At 36.0% G+C, this 20,627-nt stretch overlaps 1 protein-coding gene across 2 annotated transcripts in view; it reads left to right on the forward strand.

The window, feature by feature from the left end:
- Window positions 1–20,627, forward strand: part of ATF2 (activating transcription factor 2) — a 48,855-nt gene that overhangs the window by 14,135 nt on the left and 14,093 nt on the right. The window contains exons 7-11 of one of the 2 annotated variants that reach the window (XM_026852573.1): window positions 4,750–4,928; window positions 5,250–5,364; window positions 5,543–5,629; window positions 17,074–17,223; window positions 19,297–19,503. In XM_026852573.1, the coding sequence (XP_026708374.1) occupies window positions 4,750–4,928; window positions 5,250–5,364; window positions 5,543–5,629; window positions 17,074–17,223; window positions 19,297–19,503 (738 nt within the window). The remainder of the gene's footprint in view (window positions 1–4,749; window positions 4,929–5,249; window positions 5,365–5,542; window positions 5,630–17,073; window positions 17,224–19,296; window positions 19,504–20,627) is intronic. The other variant, XM_026852574.1, reaches the window with a different exon arrangement.

Raw genomic sequence — 20,627 nt, forward strand, 5'->3', positions numbered from 1 at the left:
GTTTGGATCCAGTCTGAACCTTTCTGGTTTCAACTTGCACCCTTTCTCTTATCCTGCCAAGAGGCACCAGTGTGAGAAAAGCCTTAAGTGTGTGACAGAAATTTAAGAGTTTCGATTCAGATTTGTATTTACAAAGCTTTGCTGAGTTTTATTAGTTAGCAAGGATGAGTAATCATAAGTAATCAAGGCAATCATGTAGTCTCAAAAATAGTAAAAGTAGTTTAAAGGAATACATGTAAAGAGCTGTTTAGATTAAGCAAATCGTAGTCCAAATCTTAAGTTGTCTTCATTTTATTTCTTCTTTATTTCAGACGTTAGTTTTTTTCACTGCAAATACTCTAATTTTGGCAGGAGACAATATACAGTAGTGGTTCAGTATCTCATTAGCATCATTACAAGTGAAAATTATATCTCAATGCTTGGCAGTACTTATAAACTTGTCTCATTCATGCTGTGATTTCAGTGTTGTCACTGTAACAGTGCTGAAGTGAAAAGATGCTGCTGCTCAATGCTGTTCTGATGTCTGATTGTAGAGACAAGCTGAGCAAGGATGAGGGTGCTGCTTGGAGTGTGCTGCTGCTGAATGTGGCCTGCAGAAGTTGAGAAATGTGAGCAGAGTGTTGCTGTTTTCTCAGTTAGATTTTTATATTCTCCTTCTGTAGATGTATTGAAGGAAGGAAGGTTGGTTTTTTTTTTCAGGGTGTAGATGGTTTTAATACATATATATGTGCCACTAACCATTTCACTGGCTGAATATATTTCAGTAGCCTTAAATGATTACAGCCTGTCAATTTATGTGCAAGACAGTTCTAATTTTCCTTGTAGCTGTCAGAGGAATTTCTTAGATGCTCTTAAAAAAAATTATGCTTAATTCTTTTCCTAGTTCTCTGAGAGTTCCTGCAGTTCTATTGGGCTTCAGTAATAGTTGATATTTTGCTCTGAATAGACCATGATATCAGTTGAAGTATATAAAGCCTTTTAGCCTTAAAATAAGTAAATGAAATCTAACTTATTCTTTGAGAACTTTCAAATTCATTATAGTTGATTATTAACAGGACTTTAAACAGTGACCCTCAACAGCTTCACAAGTTGCTTGGTGGTTGTCAGATAGCTAATTCCCTAACTTAATTATTTTAAAAACAATTGTTTTCTTACAGTAATAACCAATTACTGTATTAGTTCTGGCTGTCTACATTTCTGTATAAAGAATTCTGTGTGTTCATAGGTAGCATTAGGAAGTTATTGCATCGTATTTGCCTTTAGATACAAAATAGTTGCAAGTATGCATATCTGAAAACACTTCTTAAATAAAGTAACTATCCTCTTCTATAAAATATTTTCCAGTTCAGTGGGTTTTAGTTTCAATAATAGAGTTGGATGGGTCCTTTCAATAAATCTTCAATATCTTTGAATAGGTTAAACTTCTTTCTTGTAGATGTGGGTAAAGGAAAGAGCACTCCGGCTTAATCTCATGCTTGCAAATTCATCTCTCTCCTTCTTTAGCAGAATATATTTACAAGCTGTTTTATTTCAGACAGAAGTTATACTTCATTAGTGCAATGCTTTGATGACCAATTAGTATCTTCTATCAGACTGGTGTGCCTATGGTTTTGTTTTTATATGCTAATAAAATGTCAATTTCATTTATATCCATACCTCTTAAATCTGTGGTTTGTGTTGTTGCCCCATTGTTTCAGCAACTAGCACATGCACACACTTTTCAGAGTGTAGCACAGAGCAAGTTCGTGCAAGAAGAGGAAATTGAAAATACTTTGGTTGCAACTGTATAAACACACTCATCAGTAAATGCCTAAATGGTTGAGGATCATTTCTGATCTTATAAACAAAGCTCAAATGTCTTTAATAACATACAGAAATAATTGTATCCATGTGAGGTTTCTGTTTTCAGAATTTTATGGAGTCATTTCAGAATTTTATGCATTAATCTTATGACTATTGCTGAAATCAGGTTTCCATAGAGCACTTTGTCTGAAAGTTGCAAATTGCCTTTTTCCTAATAGGGGATCAAGCCAGGGAGATGCAGTTTTACAGTCAGAATTTATTAAAACACCCATTAATTAAGCCATTGTTATTAATAGCCAATAAGTATTCAGAGTGCTGTAACTTGCTCATACATAGTTATCAGGTTGCAGCAACAGCTGGGAGGCCAATCCCAGCTGCTTGGTGGAAGGCTGTACTGACATGCCAGTGATTTCTTGGTAGATGTTAAGAAAGTTTTCAAGGCCAGGTTGGATGGGGCTCTGAGCAACCTGATCAAGTAAAAGATGTCCCTGCGCCTGGCAGAAAGGTTGGACTAGATGATTTTTAAGGGTCACTTCCGACTCCACCCATCTATGGTTCTATGAAAGTCTTTCAAGGGATCCATGTCTTCATCAAGTGTATATATAATCCTGTAGTCTTTGTTCTCCTATAGTAACCACTGTGGTTTTGGATGTTGTCTGAATTGTACAGCATGTTCATGCTAGCATACAGAATCAGCTGGTGTTCTAAGTTTGTGAATTGTTGCAAATTCAACAGGGCTGATTTTCTCTGGAGTTTACCCATTCTTGAGAGACTCACACACTGCCTCTCTGTGCTTCTTGGCCTTCTGTGTTTTGGTAGCTGCTTCTCCATCCACACAGTACTTAGAGAAGCCGCTAGCACAAGCCAGTACAGAAGGGGCTGTTATGGCATTACTGTTGTTGAGAATGTGTGCATATCTGGTTAGTTTACATTTTTGCATTAAAGCTATATACATGACTCCATGGCTGCTGTTAGTGAACTTTTTCCCCTTTTTATGGAAATCAGAATTACTTTGCCATAGCTATTTATTCTGCGGTGTTCAGATGTCTACATTTATATTTATACATACACTTTTATATATAAATGTGGTTGCCATGTAGGAGGATGTTTCAGGTGAAAGGAAGAACAAGACAAAAAGCTCTTACCCCTCTTTTGGCTGTTAAGAGCAAATATGAGTGTTCCTGTGACATATCCCTACAGTGGGAATGGACTTTTTAGTTGCTCCTTGCTCACAGTAACAAGACAGGTAATAGTGGCAAACAGCAGGCAGGGAAGGATGAAGCTGAAACCAGTGAAGAATAACAGTATTAATTTCTGAATTTACCATTGCCAGAAGATTATCAGGGCAAGTATTCTCCCCTTATGCTTTCCTCTAATTTCCCACAGTCAAGCAGTTTAGTCTCCTTTGTTTTCCCTGTGACTCTTCTCATTGAATAAGATCTGTATAGCTGTTATACAAAATTTCTTATTTGCAAAGGAGTGTTTAATCCTGTCCTAAGAATATGCATTAGTTAACTCTTGCCAATATTTTTTTTCTGTTTCTGCAATTCCATACTGCATGTTTTCTTTTGACTGAATGCTCATCTGTAATTCTAGGTGCTGTGTTCAAATATTATAGTGTTTATAAATACACCAGATTGATACTAAAGAAATAATTCTTGCTTTCCTCAGTACATCTCACTCTTATTCTTCAAAAAACTCATTCACTGGAAATAGTCTTTTGGATACCTTGAGGAAAAGCCTGAAGAAACTAATGAACCCTGATGACAAATCTAGCCTCTGAGCTTTTGAAGGGAGAAAATTTCATCATCTAAAGTCCTCTCTTTTTTAAAGCCCGCAGTTTGCCAGCCCACTTACAGTTCTATGAAGCACTTAGAGGGGCACACACATTTTGCAGTGGATGTGTAAAAAGAAATGTCAGACAGCTAAGACCTTACTACTTAAAGCTTTGTGGATTAATTTTAAAAACTTAAGCTTAATTGAGAGCAAGTGGTAATCATCTTAGCCTGTATGACACAGGTGTGAGATGCTCTCTTTGAATTATGATTTTAGTAGTGGAGCAACTAAAGTCTGCTGGTCTTCAGAGTATAGTTTTACGTGCCGTTGATGCAGTAGCTCGTGTCAAAAGAATAAATAACATGGAAATATCCTGGCTGAATGTAAATCTGAAGTCTGACAATATCAAGAGTTTCCTGAGAAGGCAAGCATTGGCTACAATAAGGCATTTCTAGGTTTTCAAAAACAGCAAATGCAGGTGCTACATAGTGATTAATAATGTATTTTACCTGATTGCTAAGCTAAGAACTATAGTCAATCCTGTCTACTATTTACTTGCAACTAAGAAAATTTAGTTTCAGTGCTCAAATAATTTCTTCTGCATCAGGGTATGCATATGTTTTGCAAAGCTATGAATGTAACACTCCCAAGTATTTTTAACTTAGCACCACTCTAGTTAAGAGAAGTACATGGGTAAGGGATAAAGGCTTAAAAAAGAAGATTTTTTTTTTTTCCCCTTTTTTACCGAAGCATAAAACTCTTGTTTCTCTTGAAATCTGGAACAGTGGACTGAAACTGAAATTTACATCAGGACACCATAATATGTTTTCCTCATTCAGAGTGCAGGTAGACATGATGGTTTCATGGGTTTCTTGGGGAAAAAAACCAAACAACCTGATCAAAACTGAATTATAAGTAATAGTAACCTTTAGCATAAATTGAGCCAAGTTTGTCATAAAACTAAAATCACTGTTGTTGGAACAGTTTCACTTTGGTTTAAATGATTTGTCCAAAGGAGGTTTTTTGAATGTTTTTAATTGTATAACTGATTCTACTTCCATAATGCTATAGAAATTCCAATTTGTTCCATCAAACTATGTTCATTTAACAGTTGGAATTAATGGTCTGTAATTGTATTTTACAAACTGATTAGTCTTTGGTTTTCCTCAGGAAGTGTCACTGCAGCAGACCGCACAACCTACATCAACAATAGTTCGTCCAGCATCGCTACAGGTTCCTAACGTACTGCTTACAAGTTCTGATTCAAGCGTCATTATCCAGCAGGCAATACCATCACCAACGTCTAGTACTGTTATTACCCAGGCTCCATCCTCTAACAGACCAATAGTGTAAGTTACATAAATCTTAGTAAAATGTTTTCTTACAGAGTTTGAAAAGACTTTGTCTTGTTTACTTTCTATTTACTGTTTCTGCAGTTAACATACAAATTTGAGATGCTTTGGTGTAATGTGGTGCTGTACTACATATGAAACACACAACTTTACACGTGAAATATAATTCCATGTTCTCCACATCACTAAGTTCATATTTTTGATCTCCAAATAAATATTGTATTACAACTTTAAACAAACAAACCAATTTAAAATAATATGTAAACTTGTTCTCTTCTCTGGATAAGTTTTCTTTTATATAGTTCATTCCTTTTTCAGTCCAGTTCCAGGTCCTTTTCCTCTGCTGTTACATCTTCCTAATGGACAAACCATGCCTGTTGCTATTCCTGCATCTATCACAAATTCTAATGTGCATGTCCCTGCTGCAGTTCCAGTAAGTAAGCATGATGCTATATTAATTTGAAAGTGGAGCAGATTTGCATAAGTGCAGCATAGAACTTAGTTTTAAGCAGCTTGATAGCTGTTTTGGCTTCAGAGGGTAGTGCTGTCATATGCTCTCTATTATGATAACATACTCAGGTTTTCTTCATTTTTATACTTTATCTGGTCAGCTTGTTAGACCTGTCACCATGGTGCCTAGTATCCCAGGAATCCCAGGGCCTTCCTCCCCACAGCCAGTGCAGTCTGAGGCTAAATTGGTAAGTGAAAAACTCCATTATTCCTCAAGAAGAATAACTTGAGAAATTAATTAAATTCTATTGCTTTTTTAAAAACGGCTTTAGTTTCCTTTTAGTCTAAGTTCTGTGAGTACAAATTTAATAAAAACAAAAATAACAGCTGCGTTTATTTTACAGTTATTTCAAATTCCAGCCTCTGTTAGTTCTGTTGTTAATGGTCATTTTGATCTTATTTTCAGTCATTCTTTTCAATGAACTAGATTTTTAACTAAACTCCTTCTTGCTCCTTATATTGGAGGATAGGAAATCTTAGTTGAAAGAAAGACAAGATTAGTAGCATGTTAACAGTAAACATCACGTTCAGAGAAATAGAATATGTTTCCTCCCAAAGGATATGATGTTTCTTAAAAACTCTGAAAATAAAAGGGGTTTTTAACAATGTTTTCAGAATCTCTGCTGAATATCGTCTATTTGATAGGAGTTTCATAACATAGGAATTTGTTGTGTGTGGACATTGTGTTGTGTTGGGGCGGGTTTGGGGATTATTTGGGAAAATCATCGGTAAAGAAGCAGAAGAAAGTGTTGGGTTTTGGTTTTTTTTAATATTCGGGATTCAGTTGGTAGTTTAAAATTAATCAATTTCTTGAAAAATTATCTGCAACATTAGGTAGCTGCTTCTCTGGTTTTGCTGTCTTATTCATTTGTTCCAACTGTTCTGAAGCAATAGAAAATCTATTATTAAACAATAATTAACCTGTTTATGTATTTACAAGATGCCTCTGTAAATAGTATCTGTCTTGTGAAGTAGTGTTTCTCTTCTGACTCTGTGCTAAAAAAGAATCGGGAATACCTGCTAGATAAAATACGTTTTTGTACATCAGTATACTGATGAGTGGGAGGATGCCCTTAACATCCTTTGATATCTCATTTCTTCTGACTTAAACCTGTGGGCTTTCTTTCCTTACACATTTTCTTTCCTCAAACCAGAATGAAACAGTGAGTCTGGGAATACTAATTATTCTCCTATCCAGAGTAATGGGATTCCAGCATAGTAGGCACACTAGCCATATTCACCAAATGCTAGAACTGTTGTGGAGAGCTGGTCACCAGTGCACTGACTTTTCCTAATGCTATCAGGTCTTCATTCTCCTCCTCATTTGAACATGATGTCTTTTAAAATATTGTAGAGAGGGACAGAAAGGAAGAAGCTCTGTTTCTGTGCATACTTGTCCCCCTAGGAACAGGAAAAAGATTCTTTTAATCCTTGAGGAATTATTTAAATGTAACCAGCTGTGATGATATAAATTTATCTTAAATCCAGGAGAGAAGAATGTAAGAAAGTGAAAACGAGCTATTTTCTCAGAATTTGCACATTTCTTGGTTAGGAGACTCATGCACTGAATTCTGCTTTGGAAATCCAGGAGGAATTGGTTCCAAATAATTTTTTAGATGGGCAAGAAATTAGGCTTTTAAGCATATTACTGAGTGATTTGCTCTTACATGTACTTCCTTCCCACCTTTAAAGCTTTGTATGTGGTGAAGACTTTGATCTCATGTTGGAAAAAGCAATCACTCGGTTGCAAAGAAAACCAAAGATCATTAGACTTAAAATTTAACAGTCTCATTAGTCTTCTCGTTAGAATTTAGCTAATATATGCACTTCAGTGATTGCTTATCCTTTTTTTTAAGTGAGACTGTAAAAAGGGCATTTGCAGTATTTTGTCTTTCCTTTCTTGTCACTTAATATAAAGCATGAGCAGGATTCAAGAATATCAGAATTATGTATATTTTGTATGCTCATTTACTTTTATATAGTGCCTATTCACAAATATAAAAAACTTAATTTCTCACTACTCCAAAAGTAAAAGCAATTTAATGAGAAACTTCATGTTTATGTAGAAAAGCTTCCAACAGGAAGACTAACTTACTATGCTATGGGATGCATTGTTGGCAGATATGTGATGGTTTATTAACTGTAAAGTTCCATTTAATTTTGAAAATTTAAGTCTTTGTGATGCCAAATCCTTTCTTTGTTTTCATGTAGCTCTTGAAAATAATGAAAATAATTTTGCTTGCTACATACTAAATTCTGTAAAAGTATGGTAATCAGATTTATTTTTCACTTGTGTTCCTGGTTAAACCAACAGAAGACTTAGTATTTAGTCAGCTACGTGTTTGCTTTTTGTTTCATTAATAGTTCACATTTAAAGTTGAAAAATAAGCTATTACACTGAAATAAGTGAGTAGTATATGTTTCATCGCAGTATATGTTCCATCTATTAACAGTTAACTGCAATTTGTGGATTTATTGGTATGTTTAAGTCAGCAGAACACTGGGAGCACTTCCTGTGTCCTTTTGCCTACCATAGCCATTTCTCCCTCATGTTGGGAGGTAGTCCTGAAGGGCAAAGTGTCCAGGAAAGCTGGGCATTCTTCAAGAAGGAAGTCTTGAAGGCGCAGGAGCAGGCTGTCCGCATGTGCTGAAAGACAAGCTGGTGGGAAAGAAAACGGACCTGGCTAAACAGAAAGCTTTGGCTGGAACTCAGGAAAAACAGGAGAGTTTATGACCTTTGGCAGAAGGGGCAGGCATCTCAGGAAAACTACAAGGATGTCATGAGGTTACACAGGGAGAAAATTAGAAGGGCGAAAGCCCAACTAGAACATAATCTGGCTACTGCTGTAAAAGACAGTAAAAAATGTTTCTGTAAATGCATTGGCCACAAAAGGAGGGCTAAGGAGAGTCTCTGTCATTTATTGAATGCGGGGAGAAACATAATGACAAAGGATGAAGAAAAGGCTGAGGTACTTAAAGCCTTCTTTGCCTCGGTCTTTAATAGTAAGACCAGTTGTTCTCTGGGTACCCAGCCCCCTGAGCTGGAAGACAGGGATGAGAAGCAGAGTGAGGGCTGCATAATCCAAGGGGAAAAGGTCAGTGACCTGCTACACCACTCAGAGACACACACAAGTCTATGGGCCCAGATGGAATCCACCCAAGGGTACTGAGGGAGCTGGTGAAGGTGCTCACCAAGTCACTTTCAATCATTTATCAGCAGTCCTGGCTAACTGGGGAGGTCCCAGTTGACTGCAGGTTAGCAAATGTGATGCCCGTTTACAAGGAGGGCAGGAAGAAGGATCTGAGAAACTACAAGCCTGTAAGCCTGACCTCAGTGCTGGGGAAGGTTATGTAGCAGATCATCTTGAGTGCCATCATGTAGCATGTACAGAATGATCAGACAATCAGGCCTAGTCAGCCTCAGTTTATGAAAGGCAGATCCTGCTTGACTAACCTCCTTCTATGACAAGGTGGCCCACTTAGTGAATGAGGGAAAGGCTGTGGATGTTGTCTACATAGAGTTTTGTGGCAGTTTCCCACATCATTCTCCTGGAGAAACTGACTGCTTATGTCTTGGATGGGCATTCTCTTTGCTAGGTAAAAAACAGACTGGATGGCTGGCCCCAGAAAGTTCTGGTGAATAGAGTTCAATCCAGTTGGTGGCCAGTCACAAGCAGTGCTCCCCAGGGCTCAGTATTGCAGCCAGTTCTCATTAGTATCTTTATCAGTGATCTGTGCAAGGGGATTGAGTGCATGCTCAATAAGGTTTCAGACGCCACCAAGTTGGGTGGGAGTGTTAATCTGCTTGAGGCTAGGAAGGCTCTACAGAGGGATCTGGACAGGCTGGATCAATGGATTGAGGCCAATTGTATGAGGTTCAACAAGGTTCAGTGCTGCATCCTACACTTGGGTCACAGCAACCCTGTGCAATGCTACAGGCCTGTGGAAGAGTGACTGGACAGCTGCCTGGCAGGAAGGACCTGAGGGTGCTGTTTGAGAGCTGACTGAGTATGAGCCAGCAATGTGCTCAGGTGGCCAAGAAAGCCAATAGCATCCTGGTTTGTAAAAGAAATAGTGTGGCCAGCAGGAGTGGGGAAATGATCATCCCCCTGTACTCAGCAGTGGTGAGGAAGAGCTCTACGGGAAAAGCATTGAGGTGCTGGACCATGTCCAAAGAAGGGCAACAAAGCTGGAGAAGGGCCTAGAGAACAAGTGCTATGAGCAGTGGCTGAGAAAACTAGAGTTGTTTATCCTGAAGAAAAGGAGACTGAGGGGAGACCTTATTGCTCTCTACAACTGCCTGAAAAGAGATGGGTGTTGGTCTCTTCTCCCAGGTAACAAGCAATAGGATGAGGAAATGGCCTCAAGTTGCTTCAGGGAAGGTTTAGTTTGGAGATTAAGAAAAATTTCTTCACGGAAAGGGTTGTCAATCATTGGAACAGGCTGCCCAGGGAAGTGGTTGAGTCATCATCCCTGGACATATTTAAAAAATGTGTAGATGTGGTCCTTAGAGACATGGTTTATTGGTGGACTTAGTAGTGCTAGGTTAACAGTTGGACTTGATGACTTTAAATGTGTTTTCCCACCGAAATTATTATATGACTCTGAAGTCTATTAGCCTAGTATTCTTAGTGTCTTTTGGACAGAAAGCTGGATGAAGGAGTGAAGCTGTGATGATCCCTTGTCAACAATCAAGGCCTAGGGGTCAGAATTTTTATAGATCTTTGGAATTTTTCTGGCTGTTGCTTTATTTTATTTGTTATTTATTATTTGGAGAAAACTTTTTTGTTGTTCTTTATAGACAGACCTTGCAGTCTCACAGATTTTTTTCATATTGCATTATAAAATGTAGAAATAGAATATGCAGCAAATATAAAAAAAAACATGCTCAGATAGTTTCCTATCATTGTAACTATTCCTCAGATATTAAAGAAAGTTTGGTAGTGTATGGGATGCAAAATTTGGAAAGCTAATGTGGGGGTTTTTTTTATATCCAAAGGGTTTTGTCATATATGCTTTTGGCCATTGTTGTTTGAATCTTTCTTTTATTCATACTTTCCTAATATGATAGTCTGCATTTTCTGTCATAGGTATGACAATTCTATTTCAACTGACACAGCTCTACCTGCTTCAGAGGTTGAGTAAAGTTCTTAACTGTTTCCACTAACTTTGTCACTTTAAGATGCAATATCCCCAAACTGCTGAATTATTAGATATACATCTGTCCTGTGTAGAAGGCACAACTACTTATGTTTTGGATTAAATACATGGCACAAACCAAGGCAGGAACCTTCGTTTGTGCTTTGTGCCTTTCTTTACGGAGGCTATTTCTGCAGTTCATTTCGTGCATGACATTTAAAGTAACTAACGTATTTTAGAGTTGTGCAATTGAAAAGCACTTTGTACTCTGTTTTCATTCCTCATCTCAGTCATTCATTTCTCTCTAACCTGTTTACAAAAGACTACTGTTGTGTAGACTTCCTTTTTTTTAAGTGAAAGTGAGAACTAATTTGATGAAAATCAAATTAGAGTTTGTAGTAACATTATTTCCTAATGCTATGGAGTTTAATTATTTGAATATTATTTTGGAGAACTTAATTTGTATCTTTTTATTAATGTGAAAACAACACACTCTTGTTTTGAATACCTGTTGTTTCCTTATGAGTTGCATATACCAAATTGTACATAGAGCATCATATCTTTCTTTACATAAAAACATGAATGAACTTTAGTAATATAAACTAGCATTTTGATTTCTAAAAGCTAAGGCTTAAAGTAACCAGCAGAATATGTCTTTGGTCATAGGATGCCTTCCTATAACACAATTAAAATTTTTCTTCAGCTGTCCTAGAAGTCTTAAAACCTTCTGAAGATAAGGGAACTAATATACCTGCCAGGTTTTTTTTTTCCCCCACTATTCATAGCTATTGGAAACTTTTTTCCAGTTCATAAATAGGCTCTCTTAAAACATTTCAAAGTGGTTTTAGATCAGAGTGACCAAGCTTAATGCATAATAAACAGAACTATGTGTATATTTCTGTGTTGGGTAAAGTTTTCAGTCTGCAGTGTCAGACTCCTTCAGCATGGCAGTTTTGGTTTTTTGTTTGAAGCAAGTTACTGAGATGTCACTTCTAGAACTCTGTTCTTTCTTTGCTGAAATGCTATTTTCTCTGGTTCCATTAAATTTGCCTGACACTAAATAATCATATGGATTCTAGAGAGGTACAGATGTTTGTGAGAACAGGTTCACTGAATGAAATAGCAGGTAGAAAAATGTATACCAACTGCAAGGAATAATGACTGGGAGCAAAAAAAGAAAAAAGTCATAAACAAAAAAAAGCACCATGAGAGACAAAACGTTTAAAATGGGCTGTTCAGTGACTCAAATCCTTATGATTGGTGACATTATTGCAAGAGGTCTCAACTGAAACAGCTGAAGCTTAGTGGCAAAGTGTGTTAAGCACAATCTTAGTGTCTGCTTCATACGTACAGTGCTGTATGTGTTTCAGTGCGATGGGATAATTACATGAAATTAGACTACATTTTAATTTTATTGTCCAATATTGAAGTTATTGTAGTGAATATAGGCAGTCCATTCGCACCTGTGAAAGGCACTCTTGCTATAGTTTTGAACATTCTTGGATCCTTTTTCTCATACTGCTTGTAGAACTGAAGTGAAATATGACTAGAGATTTTTATTCAGACACAAGCTGTCTTTTACTGCTATTTGAAAATAATCTTGTATCATGTACTGAGAATTACATTCAAGAGGAGTGAAAACTTGATATAAACTGTAAGTTTTTCTGATTTGTTGTAATGCTAAAGAAACTTAATTTCCACGTACTTAAGTAAAATCAAATGCATATGTCAGTTTTGTGGTATTTTAGAGAGGCTTGGAAGTATATGTATTAGCTGGGTCTTAAAAAAAAAAAACCACAACAAAACAAAAATACTTCCTCACTAAGATAAGGATGCATGATTCTACATATTGCAGAATTACTTCTGATCTTTTTATGAGAAGATCTCTAATTGTGTGCTTTCTGTATATGAAATGTGAGCCATGAGTTATTCCTAGTTGTAAAACATCCTTTTCTGCGTGTACAGCTTGTGGATGCAAACTTAATGTTCAGACCCTTCTGCATGGATTGTAGAAGTTTCTGAAGAACTTAAGAATTTCTTTAACACTGAATGTTTCCCTCCTTCTCCTCCTCCACATAAAACCTTTTGTCATAATCTGAGAAATACCTTGCACACAGTGGGCAACCAGTAGGCTTTCTGCAGGAGGTTTCTACTGAGAAGTGACAGAGGGCAGTTTGGCAAATGTTCAGAAACCGACATTAACTTGCTGGAGCTCGGCATGGGACCTTGTGTTCAGCAGAATTCTTCTGACCTGTCTCTCTGCATGCCGAGCTAATCAGCAAACACCTAATGAGCCTACTCTAAAGAAACAGACCCTCTCACAACCTACTTCATTTTCATATGTTCTCTGGGGGTGGAGAGACAAGACTTCATAAGGACTGATGATGCTGCAAAGACCACAATAATGATAATTAACTTGCTGAATTTAGAAGATTATGCTGTTAATTAGTTGCAAAATAAAGATAAGTAATAGAGCAGCAGATGGTAGGATAACACCCAGGAGAAGGAGGGTTATTACTCTGATGAGCTTTTGTGGCAGATATGAAATATGGATCTGAGTTTTTCACAAATTGTTTCTGGAGAATATTATCTTGTTTCTGTGAGCTCTTGATGGAATGATTTAGTCCTACCAAATTTTGACAGATGAGGTGAGGATTTGTTTTCAAGGATATACATGACCAATAAAACCTTGCTAATAAAGACTTTAAAAGCTATTATACTATTGGAAAATACCAATTTTAGTTTGCCTCTAGTAACCAAATAATTTCAAACAAAACTGTCATCAGGTTTCCCCAAACAATAATGCTTATATACATTTATTCTAATATTTGTTTCAATATCCTTGATTTTTAAAATCAAGATGCTTGTATTTGGGGTAACTATGTCCCTACTCAGAGGAAGCACAACATCCATATAGTATTTTACTCCAGCATTACCTTCTAAAATATGAAACCTTTTAAATACGCAAGATGGATATCTCCTTGTCAAAATCTGTGGGTATTCCTCAGATTTTCACAATATTTCTGCATTTGTGAATAATGATAACTATTTGAATTTCAACTTTTAAACTCTCTAATATAAAACTAAACCACATTTTCTATCTCTGTTTCTATAGGACATTACATTAACAATGTAATTTTCAAAAGGAGTTTGTTGACTTCTAAACTTAAAAAATTGTAATGTTTCAATGTTTCCATTACAGTAGGGAAAGTTAAGTCCTACTTTGCACATCCATTGTGCCTGGTGGTAGATCTTCTATAATGTAGATAGTCTTGTGCTATTTCCTTCACTTTCTACTGCCATTTTCAAATTAAATGTAAAATATACGGGTTTAATAGCATGAACTTCCTTTCTTTTTAGGTTAACTTTGCAATAACACAGAAATACAGACGTAGAAAGATTGGAGCTAGACAATAATAACAATTACTTGCCTTACATGCATATTTAAAAAAAAAAAAAAAACAAAACCAAAGCAACAAAACAAAACCTAGTTTTATTTCTTCTCCCAGATCTTCTGAACTTGGGCTCTCTTGCATTAAGGAAGTGTATGTGCTCGTGAAACTTTCCTTTACATAACCAGGTTTAAGCAAATGCTACACAGCATTTCTACTTCATAGATGCTGGTTTGGACTATTTTTGTGGAGGATGCTTATGTCAAGATGTGCTCATGCAATCACAAGCAGAGTAGATCAGACACTCTGGCCATACACATGCTAACTATATAAATGTTTATACTCAACTGCCATGAAAATTAGAAGTTAGCTTGTTATCACTGAACTTACATATTCAGACACTTGGAGTTGGATGAAATCTAATCATTTTTTACTTCTCATGAAAGTGGAGGAGGAGTATATGCATGACAAGCTGCTATGTCTTGGTTGAGTAATTTGTGAGACAGTAACTTTTTAAAATCTCCCAATATGATGGCTTGAAATAAAAGAGAGCATACCCTTTAAAACTTCAGCAGAAGTAGAAATAGACACATTCTAACTAATTAATTTGTACTGTCCCTACTGTCTTGATTTTGACTTCTGAAAGTGTCCAAGTCCTGCTAAACAGAAAGTTAGGACACGAGAAATACTTCTGAAGTAATGCCAGATAATAAATGAAAATACATTGTGAAAAATCAGATATTAGTAACCTATGGAAAGTAAGTAGTGGAAAGGATATTGGATAAAATTGTCATGTTAACATTAAATACTTGCTACTCTCTTTTTAAAACATTTTTTAAAAAGTGACTTGGAAGTGATGTGTTTCCCTGGTAGTCCTGGTGGTAGCTCAGAAAATTTTACCATTTAATGACCAGGGTTAGTTTGAATATTAAAGAGTGGGTAGAAAATCATCTTATCAACCTTTCGATTGGTGTGATTAGATCATAGAGTTTGTTTTTAGTAATTTTAATTAGACAAAAACCACTTAGGCCTTTCTGTGCTTGTTTAGCAGGAGACAGTCTGGAATTTTTTTGTTAGCTTGTTTTTTCAAGCTGAATTAGGAAGGTACAAGTTAATTCTTGAGTTTGTTTTAATGCTGTAAAGAACGTGTTAAAACAACTACCTAGGGGCTTAGGGTTTTCAGAGTGCACATATACTAAGAATTATGGGCGTGTTATCTTGAAAATTTGTGTCATCCTGCTGTAATGCTTGCAGCTATCCTGAATTTTTGTTGTTAGAGCTAAGTACTGGGGAAATTACTGTAAATTTGTTTTGTGTACTTTTCTGAGAGCACCTTTTTCATTCTGAGAAACTTACAAGGTTGTCACAAAAACGGAGCTGGGGAACAGAACGTCATTAGCACTGAATTTTTATGTACACTTGAACAGTTACTATCTGGGGTAATGTGTGCTGTTAATTCAATCTAGAGCAGTCACTACAGAAAAGACTTAATACGGAAGACACAGGGAAAAGATGTCTTAATAGCAAGCCAGCAGAGGAATGTTGGAGTTTCTCGGTTCTCTTTGTAGTCCTTAAATTGCACATCTACTGGTGGTGATTAGATGCTGCAGTTCATAGTATGGATTTGATGTAACACCTTATTGCAGAACTGAAGATGTTTTTCAGTTCTGACGGAGGTAATCTGCAATCTTTTGTTCTAATTGTAGAATAGGATCCAGGAAAGCCTATCACCATGCAAGGTAGGAGAGAGCTGTCACGATATTCCAATGACGTAGTTGAGAGACATTGGATACTACAGTTTATAGAGAATATCTACAGAATTGGTGCTAAGTCTTCTGCTTATTTTGAGCTGGCCAAATGCAGCCTAGCTCCAGCGTTTTTAAGACATTCTATTAATGTTAGTACTTTAGCAATACTTTGTTCATATTCCAAAATAAGATGATACAAGTTATCAGAGTTTTCATAAACTGTTGTGTATTAAGTCATTAATCTTTTCTTAAACTTGTATTGGATTCTTTAAAATTCAAGTGCTTATTAGACAAACATTCTTCAATACCATTTGTCTGGTAAGGTAAATTCTTACATGAAACTGAAAATTTCATGATAAATTATACAATATTAATGAAATTTTAAGAAAAAATATGGAATCACGAGCAGTCATATCTACTGAAATTTAGTATGACCCTTTATCACTTAAGATAAAGAATTTGTTGTAAATAGAATATATTATCTGTTACAGTTTTAATAGATATCACCGGAAGTTGAGTGTAATAATTTTCAAGAGGTAGTCAATAAAATGCTTTAAAATACTCTTATCAAGTTGTCAGTAACTCCTGAATGTATTATATACAGCTGAATTTTTAAGTTACTCTTCTTCATTGTGGCTGTGTACAATAAAGGAAGAATTTCAAACCTTTTAGCAATTTTTTAATGTAAAATAGCATGCCATAACAGTTACCTTGCATATTTTTTTATAAATAAAAGCTAATCTTTGCATATAACCTCAAGCTTGTTATTGTTTTGTGCATTATTAAGATGTTTCATCAAAGATGTTAGCTTTTATCTTATAATTACTCATAGGATGGATTGTAGAGGTGAGTATTGTAAAGACCATTAAAAAGTGGAGTCATAACGACCTATTTAAAAATGGATAGAGAACACCAAAGTTTTTATAATGGAAAGAAGTTGGTGTTCTGTTTTTTTACCTATTTTCCCTGATGTGTGGTTGTTATCTTTCTGAGCTATGCCTTGTGTAATACCAGCCTCAGCAACTGATTGTTCATGGCCTTCAGTCATCTTTTTGTAGGCACAGTTCATCATGAATGAGGCTTTCTGTTTACTTCTCCATACAGCTTACCATCCTTCTCTTTCTGAGATACTATGTAAAAGTCTCAATGCTATTGTCATGCTTGCAAAAAATTGTCACCTGTTAGTAGGTATATGCCTGATCACTGTTGAGAGCCTATAAAAATAAACAGCTCTTTTAGAGTTGGAGCCCCTGTTTCCAAAATGGAAGCAACTACTAATATAAATAATTTGGAACTCCTTAAGTTAACATGATAGAATATTTCCTTTTTTTTTTTTTTTTTCCCTACGTTCAGAGATTGAAAGCAGCCTTGACCCAGCAGCACCCTCAGGTAACAAATGGAGATACTGCCAAGGGACATCCAAGTGGGTTGGTTAGGACTCAGTCAGAGGAACCACGACCACAATCACTACAACAACCCGCAACTTCGACGACTGAAACACCGGTATGACAACATAATAAACATGTACTTCTTACCACCTTCTTTGTTATGTAAAAGAAAAATCTTAACTCTTGATTTGTAATAGAGGTTAACGTGTGCTACAGACTCCACTTGGAGTCAATATTTCTGTAGCAGTAAAACGATTCTTACATGTTCTTAAATGCTTCTAAAATGTATTATCCAAGATGATAATTTCAAAGTAGGTATTGTCTGTCTGCTCATATTTAGAACTAAATCCTACTGATTTCTGGAGTTCATTAACAGGAAAGTCTGTGGTAACTGAAAATTGTACAGCTGGTTAATATATATTTGAAAAGGCTAAGTGCTTTTATTTTGTATTTATATTGTATCTGTTTGATACTTTATATTGTAAACACTCCAGAATTTTTTTGTTTAACTGTATTGGATATTATGTTTATGCTAATTTGCTTGAAGGGTCTTTTCTGGGCTGTCACACACCGAGTTTCAGCTGTGTGCTCAGCACATCTTGTACTGTGTCATCCTGGGTACTGAAAGGGGGGCTCCGAGTTCAGGAATGGTGTGCTGTCCCTTTGGGATGATAGTTGAGAATGGGAATAAAGAGCAAGACCTCTGAGTCAGACTAGAAGCAGGAGTGCTGCTGGAGGAGACAGACACATCCTTGGGTGAATCCTGGAGGATTGCTGCTCTTCGACTTCTAAAACGCTTCTTGGAATGTGTTTTGAAAATGCTTTTAAAAATCTCCAAGAGTTGCTTTCAGAACTCATAGCATAATACTAACTTTATAAAAGCTACATACTTGGCCCAGAACCAGAATGACCTGCATCTGCAGTGAAGGCACTCAGATTCTTAGACTGGCCAGCAAAATCAAATAATGTATCAAAGCAAATATGTTTGGAGCAAAAAGAGGAAAAAAAGTTACCCATTGTAAAATGATCTCCTCCTTAAGGTGCTATTTTCCCATACTACCCTAAGTTTTTTTAAAAAATATTTTCATAATATCACATAACAGAATTTTCAAGATTAAGAGCTTACTGGTTTTGTGGCTATTTTATATTTTAAAGTAATAAAAATTGTAAGCATTTAATCCCTAAAAGGCTGATTTGAGTTCCCAGGGGTTTTTTTATTATTAGCTAACTAGAATTTAAGTCAAATCAGTGTGCCAACTAATACATGTTTGGGGTTTTTAATATAAAACTTTCTTAGTGTGCTAGATTGAATCTGTAGATGCACCTGTGAATATGTTGTGTAGACAGCTATATTCTGTCCTATCACTTTAAAGGATTTTAAAATCCATTATATTATTATAATTCATTAAATCTTTGCCTAGAGTCTGTACATAGCTATGAAAGGAGTATAATACATAACTTAAAATATTGAAATATTTTGATCCTGTCATAATATGTAGGTGAGTATAAGGGAGATTGATATGCAGCAGTGGGGAACACAACAAGTAGGGAATTGTTATGTGGAGGTCCACGGATCAGTGAGTATCAGCATTGACAGCATTTGTCAAACAGCTCATATAATGGGCATGAACAATTGTGTAGTATTTCAGTTGTGACTAGGTTTGTGGAAAGAGTATTTGGGAAGGGTCAAAAGTAGAAAATCTACTTCCTGCTAAATGTAACTTTTAAAAGCTATTATGGGTGGAAGCATTTTTTTAAAGTTTACCTTTTGTAAATACTTGTGTCATCAGAATCAGTAAAAGAATATCTGAGAGTCCATCTAAAGTAGTATTGCTTCCAGGCTTTGTTCAGTTGCCTGAATAAATGTAAATGTACATGTCATATAAGTTTAACTCTATGAAGTGAGTGGCTTCTTTTAGTGCAATTTTAAACCAAAGCTAGAGCCATGATTATAATGTTGCATGTTAATGTAATGAGGTAAGGAGTGTAAATACAGTAAAAGTTTTTTAAACATAGCTGTAGATTTAAATGACATCGTTTTCCACAAAAGGAATGTATAACCTGAACATACTTAGAAATGCTGTGAATGCTTTTCTCAAGATGTGATTCTTATTTATACTAGTGCTGTAGGTTAAGTCATTAATAGTATTGTACTGATAACTTCTTTAATACTTTTTAATATTTTCAGGCATCACCAGCTCAGCCTACGCCACAAACACCAAATACAGGTGGTCGTCGAAGAAGAGCTGCCAATGAAGATCCTGATGAGAAAAGAAGAAAGTTTCTGGAGCGAAACCGGGCTGCTGCTTCCAGATGCCGACAGAAACGGAAAGTCTGGGTGCAGTCATTGGAGAAAAAAGCTGAGGACCTGAGCTCACTAAATGGACAGTTACAGGTATACTTCTTATTTCAAGTAAAAATGAGTAAGTTTTTCCATTCTTAGTGATCCTGGATCAGTGGAACTTAAACTTTGCATGAAATCTGAAATGTAAATGGTTTTGTAACTGATGACTCAGGTCAGAATTGAAACTTCAGCACTAATTGCATATAGCAGTAAAATAAGAATATAAGAGAATTCTCAGATTTCAAGATGTGTAAATTTTAGGATCATACCCTTTTGTCCTTTGTTCCATTTTAAATAACTTTCAGACTGTGATACTAAACAAGGATGACAAGATGTGTTGGAGTAAAGGCTTATTAGCAAAGTAATAGCCTTACCTTAAAAACACCTTGCTCTTAATAATTTGTATCACAGCCTGAGTTATTTAAATAACATTTGGTTTGATTTCCTTTGGTTCTTTTTAACTTCACTTTTTTTCCTTTAAAGTGAATGTAGTGCTCGTGAAAGGTGCCAGATTGACATCACTGGAAACTGAAGGCCTCTTTTGTCCACAGAACAGGTACAGCACAGGCAGTGGCAGTGCAAATTTCACCACGCTGCCCTCCCAGTGTGCATAAATCCTATAGTGAGGGAAATATACTGTAAGAGGGTAGTCTAGTGTGTTTCAAGTCATTTTTCCACCTCATCTGAGGTTGTCAATCTTGAAAAGTTGTCATGTGGACACAATTCTTCCATGTAGAAGAATCTATGATCCTTTTGTTTAAACTACTGCTAAACGTTAAAGCATACTTTCTTAATGATTTCCAGCAGCACATGAGAATTGTCACAAAGTATTGTTTCAAAATAAAAAGTATAAAAGCTTTGTTTTGAAAATTACAGAAAGGAAAAAATACATTATTTCCTAAATGAAGCATTCATTTAGAAAATGCCGTGGAAAGTATTTTGTTATGTTAAAGTTTCACTTCTTGTTCTTTTGTTGGAGTAGTTCACGGAGTCAAATTCACAGATCTTTTCCTTCCTGTTAAAACTCCTCTTTCATGCTGTTTACCTGGTAAAATGTCCCAGTTCGACCAACAGGGAAGTAGGGCATGCTGAGATTGCCTTTTATCATGTAATGGAAATTACAGTGTATCTGTTGTCTTCATGTTCATGTCTTTAAAAATACTCAGCATCCCAGA

Source organism: Athene cunicularia (genome assembly GCF_003259725.1).
Source record: "Athene cunicularia isolate RWA chromosome 7 unlocalized genomic scaffold, athCun1 chr7_part1, whole genome shotgun sequence".
Lineage (NCBI taxonomy): Eukaryota > Metazoa > Chordata > Aves > Strigiformes > Strigidae > Athene > Athene cunicularia.